This window comes from Pempheris klunzingeri, chromosome 4 (genome assembly GCF_042242105.1).
Source record: "Pempheris klunzingeri isolate RE-2024b chromosome 4, fPemKlu1.hap1, whole genome shotgun sequence".
In the NCBI taxonomy this organism is placed as follows: domain Eukaryota; kingdom Metazoa; phylum Chordata; class Actinopteri; order Acropomatiformes; family Pempheridae; genus Pempheris; species Pempheris klunzingeri.
In genome coordinates, this window is record NC_092015.1 from 12,640,000 (window position 1) to 12,658,170 (window position 18,171).

At 40.5% G+C, this 18,171-nt stretch overlaps 1 protein-coding gene across 1 annotated transcript; it reads right to left on the bottom strand.

The window, feature by feature from the left end:
• Positions 1 to 6,018: 6,018 nt before the first annotated feature.
• Positions 6,019 to 18,104, bottom strand: fxyd6 (FXYD domain containing ion transport regulator 6). Its single transcript, XM_070829633.1, has 7 exons — positions 17,925 to 18,104; positions 10,056 to 10,109; positions 8,877 to 8,912; positions 8,651 to 8,725; positions 8,344 to 8,380; positions 8,198 to 8,247; positions 6,019 to 7,021 (listed from the first exon to the last, which is right to left on the bottom strand). Exons 2-7 carry the CDS (start codon positions 10,102 to 10,104, stop codon positions 6,984 to 6,986), a joined length of 285 nt encoding a protein of 94 aa, XP_070685734.1. The 5' UTR covers positions 10,105 to 10,109; positions 17,925 to 18,104; the 3' UTR covers positions 6,019 to 6,983.
• Between the last annotated feature and the right edge of the window lie 67 nt (positions 18,105 to 18,171).

The following is an 18,171-nucleotide window of genomic DNA, read 5'->3' on the forward strand; positions in this document are numbered from 1 at the left end:
ACAATGTCCAACACAGTTGGTGCGTCCTTCTCCAAACCTGCTCCTGGTGCTGTGATGTTATCAGCTCTAGTGAACTGTGTGATAAATGGCTTCCCATGCTTACCTCAGCTGAAGCCCTTATGGAAAGTAGCTGTGGGATCTAACCGGTAAAACCGCTTGGCCGTAGGCTGGGTTAACGTGTACAGCTTCATTTTTCCACAAATTCAGGAGGCTGAGGGGAAAGAGAGAGGAGAGGAGAGAGGAGGGGGGGGGGGGGAGTGGAGGAGAGAGACAGAGAGAGCAGGGGGTCCTTGAGACTCACCCAGCTGACAGCTCCTGTCTCTCCCTGTAACGACTTATTTATTCAGGGATAATTAATCAGGCGCAGTTTTCTGGCGGTTTGATTAATGCGCTTTGTCATCTCTGCTGCAGCGATGAACATACAGTAGTGCATGATGCCACTGCTCGGCTTTGGCTGGCGGCAAAACGGGACGTCCTGTTTAAAGTAGTGACGGCCAGTGGGAAGTAAGTTAGAGACGCATGATGTAGGACCTCACTTTAACCCCCCCCAAAAAATAAGAGCAGCTGCAGCTTGTTTGGCTTCCCCCTCCATGTTGGGACCACTGAGGATGGTCTGCTGCGGCCTGCCTGAGAGAAAATGCCCATTTCTGTCCTCCCAGTTGGTGTTTGGTGCTATTTGGTGACTATAAAGTGCCTCTAGTTGTGTTTTAGTTTCATCTGATGTGATCTGCAGCACACTTCTCAGACTATTGCCTAATTTATGGCTTGTAATAGCAACTATCCATCAAAACGTTTGATTATCAAGGCTATTGTTTCCACCTACTTGTTCTGTCCCTCCGTGTCTGGGGTCGCTGGGTCTCCTCAGCAGCTTTCACCTCCTCTCGGCCCGTCGGAGGAAGCTGTGGCCGCTGGATGTCTTCTTCCTGTTGTCACGCTGGTCTTATGCCGCCACCTTGTGAGTGTTTCTGTTGCCACAAGTCCAAGTAACCGTGTTCCCAATCATTTGTGGTGCGTTTCCGGATATAAAATCAAGTTTGTTGTAAAGCCCAAATTCATTTGCTACCATCTAAAATGGAGGCGCACACACAGACCAGGCGGGACTCCCAGTTTACAATGCGGAGGACTTTTATTTCCTTTTAATTGTTGGTTAGTGTGCCGTAATAAAAGTGCCGATGGATCAAATATCTCATGAGAACTTACGGACACTGTGACGTCCTACATCAGTTTTAGTGAGGACCTGTGTGTGTGCAGACCAAAACCATCTGCACATACAACAACAATAAACCTTGGTTCACACCTAACCTCAGGAAGCTGCGTCAGACCAAGGAGGAGGCCTACAGAAGTGGGGATCAGGTCCTGTTCAAGCAGGCCAGACACAGGCTGACAAAAGAGATCAGGGTAGCTAAGAGGAGCTACAGTGAGAGGCTAAAAAACCTGAAGTGGACTCAGCACATAGACTCTGTCCGGAAAAAGGCCCAGCAGAGGTTGTACTTCCTGCTTCAGCCCCCCCCCCCCCCGAACATTTGCTACTTTTTGCACTACTTTCTTTGCACTGCAATTTGCACTACACCTACCTCCATTGTATATACCGTTGTCAATAGAGTTCTATATTGTTTATATTGTCCTATTCTTTCCTTCACTGTACATAGAGAGTCAAGTTTACCAAGTCAAATTCCTTGTTTGCCTGTTCAAACTTGGTCAATAAAGTTGATTTGATTTGATTTTTGATGAGGAAGTCCGCTTACAGGAAGCACACAACACGTGGCAGGAAGGGGGACGCATCTGCACACGCGCTCATTCAGGTGCTTTGGTTGCACCTGAGGGGGGCGTGGCCTGTCCAGGAAGAAGCGCTCGTTTTACATCTCTTCTGCTACAGGTATGGTCACGTGATTCTTTTCAGACAACAGCTTATTGGTGTTTATATTAATATTATATTGGTAAATATATCGATTTATAGGGGCATTTGTTCCCAACACGTTTCCTTTTTTTCATCATTCTCACTTAAATCGGTTACTGTACAATGTGCATTAAGCACTTTTATAGTGTAATTTTATAATAATTATTCAGTGTTTTGTTTGTAATGTATTGTTATCATATATTATTTTGTGTATTATTTTCTTTTTTATATCTGGTGCATTGTATTGTTATTTTTATACCTCTAAACGACGTGGCACATGTTTTGAGGTGCAACTGTGATTTTGTAACTAAACAAAGCTTGCTGAAATCTTTAATATTACAGGAAAACATAGAAGGTGTTTTCTTTAATTTCACAATTGCTTCATGAAGAAGGCCTGCAAAGATTATTTATTTATTTATATTATATATATCATATTATTTATTCATTTGCAAAATAATTCAAAATCCAGGTGGCGCAGAGCAGCAGTGATAATGATGATAAATAAACATAAACACAACAAGGTTACACACACTTTATTAATACAAAAGCCTTACATTTTTACACACATATCAGCTGGCAGCTTTGTAGCACACTCTCCTGGTTCTGTTCAGTTTAGTCCTCTTCGACGTGTCTTGGCTGCAAACAATGAAGCAGCAGTTGTCATTTAAACCAAAACTTTAAAAAAGCCAAACAAAATTGCGACCTTTTGAATTTTTCAATTAGATGTCAGACCAGCAGATGTCACTATTAAGCCATATTTCATGTCACCTGTCCTGACATCGGCTCACTCACCTTGGATTTGCCACAAGTGGTGATCTTGTTGCCTTTAGAGAAAAATTAGATTGAGTGATTAGTTCTTCCTCAAGGTCAGATTCATTGTGTGGAGCAATGTTTTTGTGTTTGTTTGCATTCAGCCAGTCTCTCCAGCAACATACTGGTGGATAGAAACTCAACTGCATTCACACACGTGAGCTGCTTTGTTTCGGTGTTTTGTCCTCTGTCTCTGGTTTCACTTCTCTTAAGTTGAAATGCATTTTGATGTACACGCACACGCACACACACACACACAGGAATCAGCTGTTGACTTACCTGCCAACAGAAAGACAGAAAGGACCACAATGACCCCAGCGAAGATCAGACCTCCAACACGTAGTGTATGGTAGTCTGCAAATTCACACAGCACATTGTCACCACACCATCACCGTTACCAATGGAGACTATTTCAGTGTTTTTCTCTCTCATTTTCCAAATTTTAATATTTCTCCTTTGCTTTCATCACACTTTTTGAACCTCTGTGTCTCTGGTTTTCTCTTTGTCAGATCTTCGATACCTCATTCCCTTTTTACTCCCCATGACTTAGCTCCTGTTATTCCTCCAACTTTTTCCTCTGTCACTCTACATGTTCCCTCCTTATATGCTGGCAGAAGCTTCCGTTTTCTTGTGCATGGTTTCTACATTCTCTTTTGTACAGCGCTGGCACAAGTTAAATGTACAAACTATTTCAGTTACTTTTTAAGTTGCAGTTACTTACCATATACAAAGTCTGCATCCAGGTCCATGTCTGCACCTGGGGATGGACGGGTGGTCAACATGAGTAGAAACTCAGTAGAAACATATACTGTATCTACAGAAACATAGCTACTACAGTCTCAAGCTGGCTGCATGCTTATGAGAAAGGTTGAAAAACACTTTTTACCCTACTATGCCACATGTACAGTGCCATTAATGCTAGCAGTACAGATTTTGTAAACAGGTTAGCTGTGGCAGAATGTTGAAATGTGAGAAGGTGAGCCTGAACAGTGTTTTAAGCTTGACATTGTTTCTAATCATTGCCCAGCATGCTTGTGTCACTCTATGTAAGAAGTTAATAAGTCAGCCTTGCATTACCCAGGTACAAGATACACACACTGTTGTTAGTGGTTCTGACTCAGAAAGCAAGAATAGCTGTGACCTTGAAAATATTATGTGCTCAAATGGCATCCTGTTATAGCGCCTTATTCATACACCCCTGTTTGTGGAAAATCAGCAGTTTATCCACTGTGTGACGTACCACTGGACGACATGATGGCTCGCCTGCTTGTGTGTTCAGCTGACAAAACTGGAGGGACAAAATACAAACAGTTAACAAAAGACCGGTGATAACAGCAGCCGCCAGCTGGCGATCCATCCGTGTCTATTGTTTTAAATAATTCAACATGAAACATCTTGTTTATGTATCATGACAATAGAAGTATTCTCCACTAGGACTTGAATCTGAAAGGGAGAAGAAGATTTACGTGGATTTGGTTTCAATAGTCTCTCCATTTTAATTAGGTTAGGGGCTTGTAGAGGCTCGTTTAAATCAGCTTATTCACTTAAGATGAGAGGTAGCTGAAAGGCTTGGAAACTCTATATGTCCAGACAAATTGCCTCGCTGGGTTCCTTACTACAGACTAAAGCACAAAGTGATTGCCTTGATCTTCGCTGAGAACTTTAAGAGGCTAATGGCGATATTGATCCTCTTTCCCCTACCCTTTCTCGCTCCGTTCTTTGCACACACACACACACACGCACACACATACACAAGCCTCTGGTTTGATCTACATCTCCTGACCGATAATCATTAACTTACACAGATTAACAGACTAAAAATTTCCCTTGCCGTCTCCATTTTGTTCAAGCGTGCCACTGTGAATTGTGGACTTGGGTGCTTTCATTCATTAAGTGTCTGGGCCTTTTCAATGCACCACTGAGCATAAGGGCATAGCAGACAGTTACTCATTAATATATTACTGCTCCAATATTCATTAACCTTGAACCTTACGCAGTCCAATAGAGGTTACAGATGGGGCAAGAAAGAGTAGCTGTGGTAATAACGTCGAATTGATACCCAATGATCCTGACAAATAACCACACCACCCCTGCGTTAGCGTCATTGCTATTAGATTTCTTCAGCAGGGGGTAATTAAGTACTGCTTGTCCTCCAAACCCACTTTTACAGCACATTAATTGGAACATGTGTGCTGTTATATTTTGCCTCATTAAATAATGGAGTAACTTAGTCAGGAAAACTTTATCTTTTCATCACGAGAACGCCAATATATTCTATATTACACAGAAATGCACATTTTAGACATCAATTAACCCCCCAAGAAAATGGATTAATGTTTTACTTGTGAGAAACTGGTTTTGTAAAAATGTTTAGGCACCAGAGATGTACAACACAGATGGATTTTTTTCATGCACATTTGATTAAACATTTGTTCAGAAAAGCAAGTTATTACTCACCTGAGCTGCTAAAGGCTCTGTATTACCTCTCTCCAGGTGTGTGTGTGCTGTGTGTGTGGCCCCGTCTGTGCCAGATGCTCCCACCTCACAGATCCACCCTCTAACACACAAGCCACCCCTTCGCGCCCACAGAAATATTTCAGTCAAGCCGCTCAGTTACATATTTACAGTCCCATAAAGTTTGTACTCTGAAGCCAATAAAGATTAATCTGCCAACCTTTGGAGTCACAGCAGAACAGGCAGCATATTACTGTCTCTGCTGGTGAGGAATCCATTTTCTGATATACTTTCATAGCCTCTAATGGCAACTTTAACCTTGATTGACATTGATGGGAAATTACCAGACTGATTTCAAGTGCTGTTGCAGGTTTGTGAAATCTGAATTGCTGAGCTAAAATGTTCGAGCATAAGCATCCACCCTGTGGAGACTTCTTGTAAAAAAAAAAAATGCTTACAATATTGAATACTTGAATTTGGTTTTCATCTAAATAAACACAAAAACCACATTATTATGTGTGGTCAGATGTACCTTTATTTATTTATGCGAAAAGCACGACAGGTTGCTACACAACAAGGCCTCATGCGTAGAATGAACAAAGCGTGTACTCAAACAGCGGCTGTCTTTAAAACAGATATACTCAGACTTTAGATTGGTGAAAGTCTGATCTGACATGAGCTTCACACCAACGGCTGGTCATTTGTTCTCTCGCTATGATTTATCTTACATCAGGCTACAATTAATGTGGTCTCGCACACAAATAATATCAATTTGAAGCTTCACTTCTCTCAAACGCAGCACTCAAGCTTTGTCTCTCTTTTTCAGAAATGTTCGGCATGTATGGGCACTCAAAGCATCATGACATTAGAGAGGCTGACTAAGCAACAAACAAGAAAGAGAACAGAAATTCTTCATAGATTTGTGGCACCAATGAGTATGCACGGAGAAACTAATCATAGTTTGCTGGAGACTAGTTAATCCTGGTGGAGCCCTGTGACAGAGCAGTGGAGTGGATATGTGGAGAAGAAGGCAGTGAGACAGCTGACGCAGGAGCTCCCTCCGCTATAGATGGTCAAACACTACGGTGGAGGAGCTCATGCAGATACCTGCAAACCATTCCTGTGCTCAGTCAGAGAGCTGTGGCAGTTGAGATTGTCTTATATAAGGCTCATAATATTTACATGTAAAGATACACATGCACCTGTGATATAAACACAATCATACATATACCCACATGTGCACACAAACACACCCAACCACTCAAACATAGACCTAAATGAAGTATATTTAGCTGTATATCTTGTCTGTAAACTATCTGTATTTATATATACAGTATATATACTTATATGTGTATACAGTATATATGCATATATATTATAATTCAAATATGACAAACATTATCCAGGACATCTGACAAAATAAACTACAAATTGACAAATCCTAAAACCTAAAGGCAGTAGATAGAAGTACAAAACAAAGAACAGTGGACCACACAACATTAAAAAATCTTCTAGGGCTTCAAAGACAATCTTTTGTCAAAGGTGCTAAGACAAAGAACTGAGAGACTGTTACAAAAAGGCACAGGATTGGACAAGAGCACTGAGGGACTGGCACGGTCACAACGGAGCACAACAGGCTAAAGGTTTGTTTACAGGGCACAAGATTTATGTACATATTACATCTCTTAAACATATACCTCCCCTCTTACCCTGTCATATATCCAGTTTTAATAACCATTAGTTAATTCACTGTTAAAGTTACTTGATATCAAATAGAGCTGATCATCATCTCTGAAGGCAGTCAGATCTGGATGGAGTTGCCTCAATTCTCTGCTGGAGTTTCTTTGGCAGCTGTTGCAGCTGAAAGAGGTCAAGGGTGAATAATTAAGGCAAAATATTTCAATTCTTATGTCCTTGTGTATTTGATATTTTTACTCCACTACATTTCAGAGGAAATATTGTACTTTACAGATAAAGATGTGCAAAAAATAGAAATAAAAAATACTATGCATTGCTGTAACATCCTAACGGCATGTAAGACATAGTTTAAATTAGCTCCACCTTGACCGGCTTGAACATCAGAATGACTGAAATAATTGATCATTGATCACTGAAATAACGCGACACTCTCAGCATTTCTTCAGCTTTATGTTAATGCATTGCAAGCAAGAGCTGTTTTAAACTTAAACTTAACTTAAAACTGTTTCAAAACTGTTTCTTCAGTGGTGCATTCAAGGACATCAGAGCATCCTTGAACTGTTTAGAAAGCGCTGCATTAAAGAGTATTATTGTCAACTTAGTTAAGTCTATGTTAGATTTAATCACTTTTTAAACCTTGTTTGTGACTGTCAAAAATGCAGTGACATTTTTCATCTGACATTAGCTCTTCAGCTCGTTATTCAGGATGGAGCAAACTGGTTTGGGCAAATGACCAGCCTGTGCATGTTGGAGTCAGAGAGAAGTATTCAAGTTATAGATTTTGAGGGGGTAGATGGTTGAGCTCTCTTTTATTTGAGCATGCTTTGTAGATCCCAGCAAATTGTTTGTTAGACACTCCCCCCCTCAAATATGGATGTTGTGAAAAATGTATTTGGTTGTTTTTTTCACGTAAAATGATGACGACTGTGAAATTTAAGTGTTGGAGGATCCTGCAGTGCAACCATAGGGAGGGATATTGAAAAAGTTGTTTGCTTGAAACTTAACTAATTTTGACAAAAACCTAATATTAACAAAATAATCTCTGAGATAAATGACTAATTACAGTGCAAGTCTTCGTTGGTTGTTTTTATACTGTACTGAAGTAAATTTAAATCTAATTCTTGGAAGGTATGACATTAAACTTATGATATGCCTTGGAAAAGGTCAGCAGTAATCTAAAGTACATATAAAACTATGCTTTTTCTCTCTGGCTCAAACACACAGTACAGTTCAACAGGTGTGCACACAAATCTCCCCTCTCCTCCCCTGTGCTGTGGGCTCTCCCAAAGGGAAACTCAGTTATGGAGGTATGTCAGGCATCTTAAATGTGCATCTTACCCTTGGAGACAATCAGGTTCTCCTCCTGTTTCTCTTCATCTCCGGGGGCCCTGAAGAGAGGATTCACAGGTTGGAATGGAAACCAAATCCTATTGTATGACAGAAATATCCTTAGGCTACATAATCAGAGAGGGGTACTGACATACCTGGGCTTCTGATTGATATTGCAGCGGCATCGCCGACCTAGAAATGTAAGAAATCATTAGCTGTGTTGACTGTGCTCACTCCTTAACAGTGATTCAATGTCACCTGATAATAAAGATATAATTGATGCAAATAAGCCATATGAATACAAGATGTCGTAGTAACATAGTGTGGAAATCCAATAATGATTCATTAATTTATTATTTGGTAATTATTTTTAATTTGATTGTAACACTGAATTATATTAAGTGCATGTACACATAGTTAATTGACAAACAAGCACACACATTCACACAAAGGTCAACTTACTAAGGATGAGAAGTATGCCCAGTGTGAACAGCACGACGGCAAATGCCAACCCCCCAATCCTCAGGCTCTCATAGTCTATAGAAGAAGTAGACGACAGAAGAGACACAGCGGCAGGAGAAAAAACATTTGTCAATGTGCAATATATCGCAAAAAGGTGTTTTTGTGTGTAGGCAACATGCTGTTGATGGCTGGCATTTACAGAAAACAAAGATTTTTCAGAACTTACCGTAAACAAATGGGTTTTCAACTTTCTCCTTGCCATCTGTGAAAATATAATAAAAACACGTTTAGAACGTTTTATCAATGCTGTTTAAAACATTAAACCAACCCTTTCAAAAAGCTATGAGAATCTAGCACCTGATGTCACTGACCTGTGCGCTTTACTGAGCCATCACCCCTAAACTTTCTAAACCTCCTTAATCTTAACCATACCTTAATCAGAGTGCATTTTATTTTTTGTTATATTTTACAAACCTTAACTATATTAACAGAATTTTTTTTAAATATGGCATTAGTCAATTTTGCAGTTTTGCAGAATCCTCCAATACTGATCTTCTTGTCTGGCAACAGGTTTTGAAATAGTAATAGTATTATTTACACTCTATACATTAAACATTATACATATTTCTAGCTATGTGTTCATACAAATTGATTATCATATCGTTTTCCTACCAAACAACCACTCATCTATTCAGCATTGATTTCATTCAATCAAAGTTTATTTCTAATCAACACACAGGGGGATCTTGTCACTTCTGGACTCAATCCATACTCCTGCCGCTGTTCGTTGTAGTGGACCAATCCATAAAGGTCTGATTTGATCAGGAAAACAACAGTCCCATCTACGTGGCTGTTCGGACGGAGGTTTGACCCCATTAGAGATTACATCAAGGGTACTCACCCTGTGCACTGGGGTCTGTTACAGCTGAGAGGCAGCGAAGAGGGTGAGTGGTTTGAGTCAGAGGGTGAATGGAAAAGGGAGAGGGTAGAGACACAGGAAATTAGATTGGAGTCCCTGAGTGAAAATACTTAAACTCTATCTATCTCTCTATCTATTAATCTCCAAGCTCCAAGAGTCAGAAAAAAAAACAGTTTGCAGCACGGCACCATATCATCTGTTGGTAACGCTTGACTGTGAGAGCATGTGTTTATGCTTCTTACATTTAATCATACACTATAAACAGACCTCACACATACAGTCAGTGACTAACTAGCCTTTGAAACCCAGACATAAAGCAGTAATTGATGTTTTGCTACGAGCCCACACCCAGTGAGTGCCTTTGCATGCAACATCCCTCCCCGCCTCAACACTGCCTCCATATGGACAATTGGTGTGTGCATGCATGTGTGTGTGTGTGTATGCATGGATGTGTGTGTGCGTTTTTGCGAGTATGGGGGCACTTACCAGCCACACACACCAGGAGTGAAGAGAGGAAGAGCAAAATAGTTTCCATGGCAACTGTTGACATAGAGTAAAAAAAACAGGGAGGGTGAGAGAGAAAGACAAAAACACACAGTGAGCGAGGTCTGTTTTAGTAAGACACACTACTCCAACACATATGTGCCCCTGCAAATATAAACACTCTCGATAAACACACATACAGTTTACATGCACCCCCAAGACTATGAATACTGAAGCACACATACAGTAAGTGGTGTGTGAAGGCACTGGTTCTGTCCAAACCCCCGGAGTTTAGCTGATGTAAAGGGCCTACGGTTACAGTGTTTTATATTGTATTACAATCCATGTTCAGAGCCCTCACACATGTTCTCTTTTCCTGGCAGAGATTACTCCTCCCTCCCTGTGGACATCACACAACCTTGGCCCATTTTCATGTAGGCTATTCAATGCACATATGCCAACTGTGCTCCTACAAAATGTGTTCATATTCAACTATTTTGCTTTCGAAATTACATTTTGGAGGAAGTGTAATGTTGCATAGATGAGGTTTTAGCCATGCTGGCTGCATGGGTCCAGGGTTTGGCAATGCCAGTCTATTGAACAGTCAGTTAGTGGTTCCCCCATTTTAGTCTGGACTGAATTATCTCAACAACTACTGTGTGGATTGTCGTACAATTTGGTACACATGTCTACTGGTTCCCAGATAATGGACCCTAATGATTTGGTCATCCTCTGATTTTTCCTCTAGCATCACCATGAGGTTGACGTGTGTGTAAAATACGACTACTGGATGGATTACCACCACTACAGTCTTGTTGAACCACTTATAGGCCTATCTAACTTATCTACAAGGTGTTAACAGTCAACACAAAATGTTAAAATTGAATATATCTACAAAGTTTTTTCCCCCACCTCCCTGCCTACCTCATCTGAATAAGATTTTTAGGTTGTTTTGGCAAATCAAAGCACTAAGCCACTTATGCCTAAAAATCTATTTCAAGCCACTCTGTACTTAATTTAAGCTGCGCAGTTTCTTCCTTTATTTTTCCCAGTGATATCTGAACAGGAGAAATCTAGTGTAGGTAGAATTGGGATTGAGTAAACATGTGACATTTAGAAAACTCACACAAAGAAGTTTGAAAAGTGAGGTAATCTACTGCTTTCTCTTTCTGATATTTAAAGGAAAGGGCCAGAGTTCTTGCAATTGCAATTGCAAATGCAGACCTAGTTGCAACAATAAGTGATGAATCAATACCTGAGTCGTCTAATTTCCCCTTCAAATTCTCTGGTGTAAACAAAGTTTGGCAACGGGCCATTATACTCCATCAGAAGTGCTTTTCAGAAGGGTAGAATAGTTGGAAACCACTTCCATCTCACACTTGTCTGATGTTGGATTAAGGGTCTCTGCGTTCAACAATTTCTACGATTTTCCAAAACTTACATTTCAACATTCACACACACTCCTTTATCCCTGATTGGCCAGCTGAGGTAAGAAAGTAAGCTTGGTTTGAACGCTGTCCAGCTCTATTTGGTACACAGCTATTTGTGGCACTTATATGAACAACCAAGTGCAATGCCTTCCAGGGCAGACTGTCTGAAAATGTATGCTGTTATCTTCACATTGAAAAGACATGACGGCCAGCTTTCCGCTCCACCTTCCAGTGCGGCCGTAGGTTATCGGACAACACGTTGTACACGAATTGACAGCAATGCATTAGGTGAAGCATGTCAAACCTCCACAGTGAAATAATAGAAGGGGACAAATCTGCAGTGCAACTTGTATACTGTAAAGTTTATGCAAACCTATTGTTTGAGAGTTCTACCTGGCTGTCTATCTGTCTGTCCATATTTTCTTTCACTATAAGTAGCTCTCTGATAGCCCAGGTCCATCTATGTCCGCCCAGCCATCTGTCTGTCTGCAGCTGTATCAGTATGAGAGGGCACAGTGCACTTTAATGAACAGAGTCCATTATAGTCATTAGTAAATGTACCGACTGTACCATTCCTGTCCAGCTGCTATTTGTAAATCGGTGCTCTGTGTATTCGATTTGTGAGCCAACGTACAGATCGGAGCAGCACACTGGTAACTAGGGCATTTATGAAATAATGTGACACAAGATGACAACTGAGGAACAGAATGCCTATGGCATCAATTAGACTAATAGCATCTGCTCTTAAAATGAAAATCAACCCTATGCGACCTTGGACAGAAAAAATATTTTGTTTAATGGGATGTTTTAGGCAGGCAAAGTTTACTGAAATTTTTTTTTTTTTTGTTTGTTTTGATGTTTTTGAGGTGCATTCGATTTTTTTTTTAATTTCAACAATCAGTGCAGTCAGTAAGGAGGAAGAGCTCTGGTTCTTCCGTTCATGAACAAATTTAGTTTCTAGATTTTCAGTACTTTTTTCCATGTTTGAATCCAAAAGATAATACTAAACTCAATTAGCATTTAGAAATACTAAAGACAAAAGAGAATTTGTTCTTCTTGCGAGGATTTTCATTTTAGCAGTGACTGCACAGTCAAGACTGAAACCTTTGAAATCCTTTCTCAAGATCTTTTTAACCGTCACAATGTGTGTGTTATGAAAAATGTGGTGCATTCACAGTGGCATTTTTACAGTCTAGTTAAAAGCAAACCATTCAAAATATGAATGATGAGATATGACAATATAGTCTTTGGAGGCATGTCCGTCACATCTCCACGTCTTGGAAGAGACAACTTTTTTTCACATCAGAGGTGATGATTGATGGCTGGCCCCAAACTGTACATCACTTATGTTCAGTTCAGATACATTTATAAACACTGATCCAGATCAAGTATAGCAGGCAGGCAAATTATTCACGCTAAGGCAGGCGTGCCCTTTATACAACAGCATGTTGCTGCCACCATTGCATAAAGGACTTTTATGCAGGGATATTTTTCACACATCTATAAGTGTCTATCTATATTTCAGTACATAGCCATCACCCCTCCACTCGATGACCAAACACTGCTTGGGTTGTTCTATTTTCATATACAAAACCAGTAACCCCTTTAAACAGGGCTGTGCAATATGACAATACATATCATGTGACAGAAAAAAAATGTTTATAGTTTGATATTATGCACCGTGGTTTCTTTTGTTACATAGTTATGCCGCCGATCATATCCTTTACGGCGATATTTCTTATCATTTGGACAATGCTTTGCGTTCTTCCACATGCCACAGGTGTAGGTGGGAAATTTGCACGAAGTCAATACAAACAAACATGGAGGAGAGTGAACGTGACGCAGAATAGTGAAATTCCAACCAGAATAGCCAAGACAAAATGAGGAGCTGGTACCTAAAAGACTGGCTACTTTTGTCGCAAGAATGTGGTTTGTGAAATAATCCTCTCCATATGGTAATTTTATATAAAATATATACTCATTGAATTCACAGACAAAGTGCTATATTGTGACATGTATCATTACCTGGATATGAAATGATGTACATCAGGATATGAGATTTTGGTCATACTGACAGCCCCACCGCTAAAGGTTGTTGCCTGTAGATGTGCAAGTGAGTATGATTGTCTGTTTGTATTACAGTTGCAGATTGATGGGACCTCTACTGGTGGTAATACTTTTTTCTAACCAATGTAGGCTACCATCTCGCATTCTTTTTATGTTATATCAACATGCCCACCTCCTTAAAACAAGAAGAGTTGGTTTTGATGAGACGTCGTTTTTGTGAAATAATGAGGACATTGTGTGATGTGTGCGATATGTGCATTTCTTGTAAAAACTGGGCTAATTAATAGGCTAATTAAGTATTTAGTAATGACAAAATGTGTTATCATAATATGAAAAAATGCCATAATGATAATGAGAGGTGTCTCATTATTATGCTACCTATAAAATTTAATTTAACCTCAAACCTGCGATGTTAATTTGGTCGCAGATCTACTTAGAAATCCATTTTCAAGGCGGACTTTCCAAGAAAAGCTGGACATTTTGAGGAAATGCCGGCCCACCCTGAAGCTAGCAAGCCTGTCCCAGCCGGGAAAAGGGTTAGTCCGCCACTTTCAGGTCAGCAACTACGAGCGATACCTTTGGCCTACAGGCTCAGAGGAGCAAATTGTATTGCTGGGAATGCCTGGTGTTGGCAATTGAACGACTCTGTGTTTGGAGCCGAGTCGGTGGTTAGAGTGTTTGATGTATATGGAGCAGGTGCACAGCAGCACAGCTGTGGCTGCAGTGAAAGGAGACTTGTTGAATTCTTTTAATTGGGTTTCTTGCTTTAGTGATGACATTCATTCTCCAGCATGAGATACCTGTCTGCGATGCAACGTCCTGTTATACTGCCTTTCTGTATAATATTGATGGTTTCTATAGCCGTGGCGTCATAATGATGGTATTAAGAGGTGGTTTGATTCAGGTAGGATGCCACTGAAGGCCCAGGTGTAAAATGAACAGCCTGCCACTGCTTTTGAGTATATAAATACTCTACTGTGGCTAAAATCTCACATCACTGAGGAGCTGGCTACCATGATGAGATACTGTTACACTGTACATTTGACCATGAGCCACCTCGTACTCCCTCTGGAATAGAAACAGGAGTCTCCCTTAACCCATTTCTCTCTCATTTTAACCTTCCTCCTCATCTTTCACTCGATACACACTGTCCAACTGGTGTGAAAACGACAAAATATGGGATAAATGGGAAAGGTGGTTAACACAGTCTGACTGGGACCACTGAGATTATCAGACTCTGTTTTCAGTGAGTAAATTAAGCTTCATTACAACAACAGAAAACTTAATCTGGAGATATAAATTGTACAAAAGGCAGCTACTTAGCCAAAAATGATCCTAAAAACATTCTCCAGCTCCCCAGCCGAATGCTCTCCTGCTCTGGCAGCGTAAAAATGGGTCTGACAATGTGAGACTAATGGGAAGGCAGGATATCAGATGCCCTCTGATGTCTCTTCTCACTAAGAGACTTGTTAATAGCAACTGATATGGCAATGAGTGTTCGGGGTTAAGTGGACGCTGAAAAACCTCCACTGATTCTGGAGGAAAATACTAAATGTCAACACACCACAACACCTGTGCTCTGTTTAAGGACAAAAGAGGCAGAACTCTAATATACAGGACTAAATTTGAAACTAAAAGTTCTGCATTGATTATTGACAGTAACCATTGCTGCTTTCATTTTAGAAGTTATCAAAGAATCACATCCCTCTTGACATCAAAATACCTTGTAATACCTTTGTCGAGTGGTCTGTCGACCTTGATTTCATACTTATAGCCTTACAATGCTGAATATTCTAGGTCAGTATCTAGATATTTGAAAGTTTAGAATAGTCCAATCATGATATATTGGCCTATAGTGAGGATTTAACTGTCTGATTTATCAGTCTAGCTCTATATAGTAGATATATAGTATAGCATTTAATTGTTTTATTTGTTAAAACATGTTTTTTTAACTAATATTTTCTACTTTCACATGAATAAAGAAAATGACAGGATCACAGTGAAGAATATCTTTTGTTGAAGTGCGATAAGAATCTCTTTGGTAAGGGAGTATTTTTAACCGTTAGTGGGTCAGTGTCACACATTGATCCTGTGAGAATCTTTAATGGTATTTGGCAACATGGCACTGCCCAATGTAATATATCGTGCAGCTTTTCAGCACCAGCCTTTCTCTCTCCCTAGATATGATACGCGGCACCTGAGCAGTTTCCTATCCATCTTTCCTTAACCTACCTTATCTGCTATTGTTTAGACATATCAAGTTCCAGTGCCAGGCTCCCTTTTGTCTGAGAGGAGAAGACAAGAAAAGGGCAGGCAGGGCGACTGGATCTGTTTGGGAAGAACAAGGAAATAGCAGGCAGGGAGGCTGCTTTCTGTGATGTGGGGACAAGAAAAGGGCAGAATGAAAGACACTGAGAATGGGAAACGAGCAGACTGGGACAGACATTATCTGGCAGGAGCGCACAGGCAAAGGGCACGCAGAGGAGACACTGTCTGAGGAGAGAGGACAGGGGAAGGGCAGTCTGTCGTATGGTAGTGGCATTTCCAGTAGAAAATACACAGGGCAATAAAAAGAAAGGTCAGGAGATGCGGGAGAGGAAGAAACAGGAAGGCGATCAGAGACACAACATAACTAAGAACAAATGGGAGCAATGAGATGATAAAGTAGACAAGGCCAGCAGAGTGCTCGGCAGTCACTGAGACATGAAAAAGATAATGATTTAACCTTTGACATCAGACTATCTGGCACATGTGTGACGCTTAAGATCAGTGCAACACAAACTTTAGTAACAAAAACATCTAAAATCACAGTTTAGCTGATGAATTCTGGAAATGTGGACAAGGTCATGAGAGAAAAACTATATTAGCATATGTTTTCTCCAGAATGTGTGTTTTTACATGAGACCACATCCCATTAAGCCCTCTAATTGTGTCCTTTCAGTGCTAATGATTCTATTAGTGTTGGATATTTGTCTATGTGTATTTATGTGTCCTTTAAATGCAAGGTTTTAAATGTACACTTGATTGGCAGCACTGTGCCAAATCTCCTCTGCACTTCACTCTACGCTTTTGTGGGTGTGCAGGTTTGAGGTTTCTGAAGCTTTTGGTGATCAATGACCCTGAGAAGTATTTTAACAAATGAAACACAAAACTCCCAGTGTCGATTAAAAAAAATGTAAAAAATTTCCTGTTTTTTTTTTTTCATTTTAACAAACAAATACACCACCACAACATCACAGGTCTCTATAACCTGTGCGGAAAATAACAACTTGGCCCCCTATATCTGGCATCACAATGATGTTATGTCACCATGACAACAATGTGCGTCGTTCCTATAGTGTCCAGATATCTCCATGGTAACTGTCTCCAGCGGAAAATTCTGGCGCCGAAGGAGAAATAGGTTAAGATGACAAGTCGCATCATGCGAAAGCACAGGGACGACCCGGGTCCACACATAAACAGGACAAAGGGGTGTGGCACGCAGCTTTAAAGGCAGAATTAGTCGGCTGGATTTCAGTGGGTTCCTCGGAGAAACCGGCACACGTCCATTTATAAATGAATACGTCACCTACAGGGGGCAGAGGATGTAAATTTAGTGGCTTTTGTTTCCTGTATAAGTTGCGCGCCGACAGCAATAAGGCACTGATGACCTCTCCGTTATAATGTACGCGCGCAGCCTACATGGCATGCCAGGTGTCACTGGTGGACTCGCAAGAAAGAATTGGCACAATATAGAATATTTCAACATCAAATGTGTGACGTGCGCGCATTTATCCACTTTTGCCTCCCTCAACCTGTGGAGCAGGAAAAATAAAACAAGCCACCATCCGCCTGGTGATTTTCCTTTTCAGTGAAAGCAACCACCCGTTCATGATCATCAACAGCCGTGACATCACACACAACATCTGATTTTTGGGTTATTGTTACAAGGCTTATGATAACAGTGGGCTGTTCGCGCTTGTTTTAAGGCTTTGATCCGTATTATCTTATTATTTATTATTCTTTTAATTTTTTTTTTGTTTTTAACCAGTGACGGTTACAGGGATCAGTGCCAGGAGACACACCCTCACTCTATAGCAGTGATACACGACAAGTAGTGATGTAAATGGCATCGCTGTAAGTTAATGAGGTCACGTCCAGCAGTGAGTAAATATTGCACAAAAACACATATTGGCATAAATGAATTCACTTATTTACACTAGACTGTGTGCTCAAGATAAGCGAGAGGGAATACATTGTCATAAAATTTGCCTTCTTTTCTCCAACCCATTTTCTACAGCTATTGTAACCCCTCCTGACACTCTTTTCATAAAAAAACAAAAAACAAATTCACATCACATAACATCATCCAAGACATGCGCGCTTATCAACTTACCTCTTGTTCCTCCAGCAGACCGTTGGCCAACAAACTGATACCCGCACACAAAAAAACAGTCAGCTTGTCTCACAATGCTTTTGTTCCAGATATTCTCATCTGTCAATATGTGCACATTCCTCACACCTACTTGTCCTGGAAAAATAAATGTGATGGATAACAATGTGACTCCTGGAGCGACTGCTTATTCCGTGCGTTGAACCCTTTCTCTTTCTCCCTCTTCCTCTCTCTCCCTCTCCCTCTCTCT

Coding starts and splice junctions, on each gene's coding strand:
- fxyd6 (XM_070829633.1), bottom strand. CDS start 10,104: ATGGAAACTATTTTGCTCTTCCTCTCTTCACTCCTGGTGTGTGTGGCT. Junction 8,381..8,650: donor GGGCATACTTCTCATCCTTA/GTAAGTTGACCT, acceptor TTACATTTCTAG/GTCGGCGATGCCGCTGCAAT. Junction 8,248..8,343: donor AATATCAATCAGAAGCCCAG/GTATGTCAGTAC, acceptor TCCTCTCTTCAG/GGCCCCCGGAGATGAAGAGA.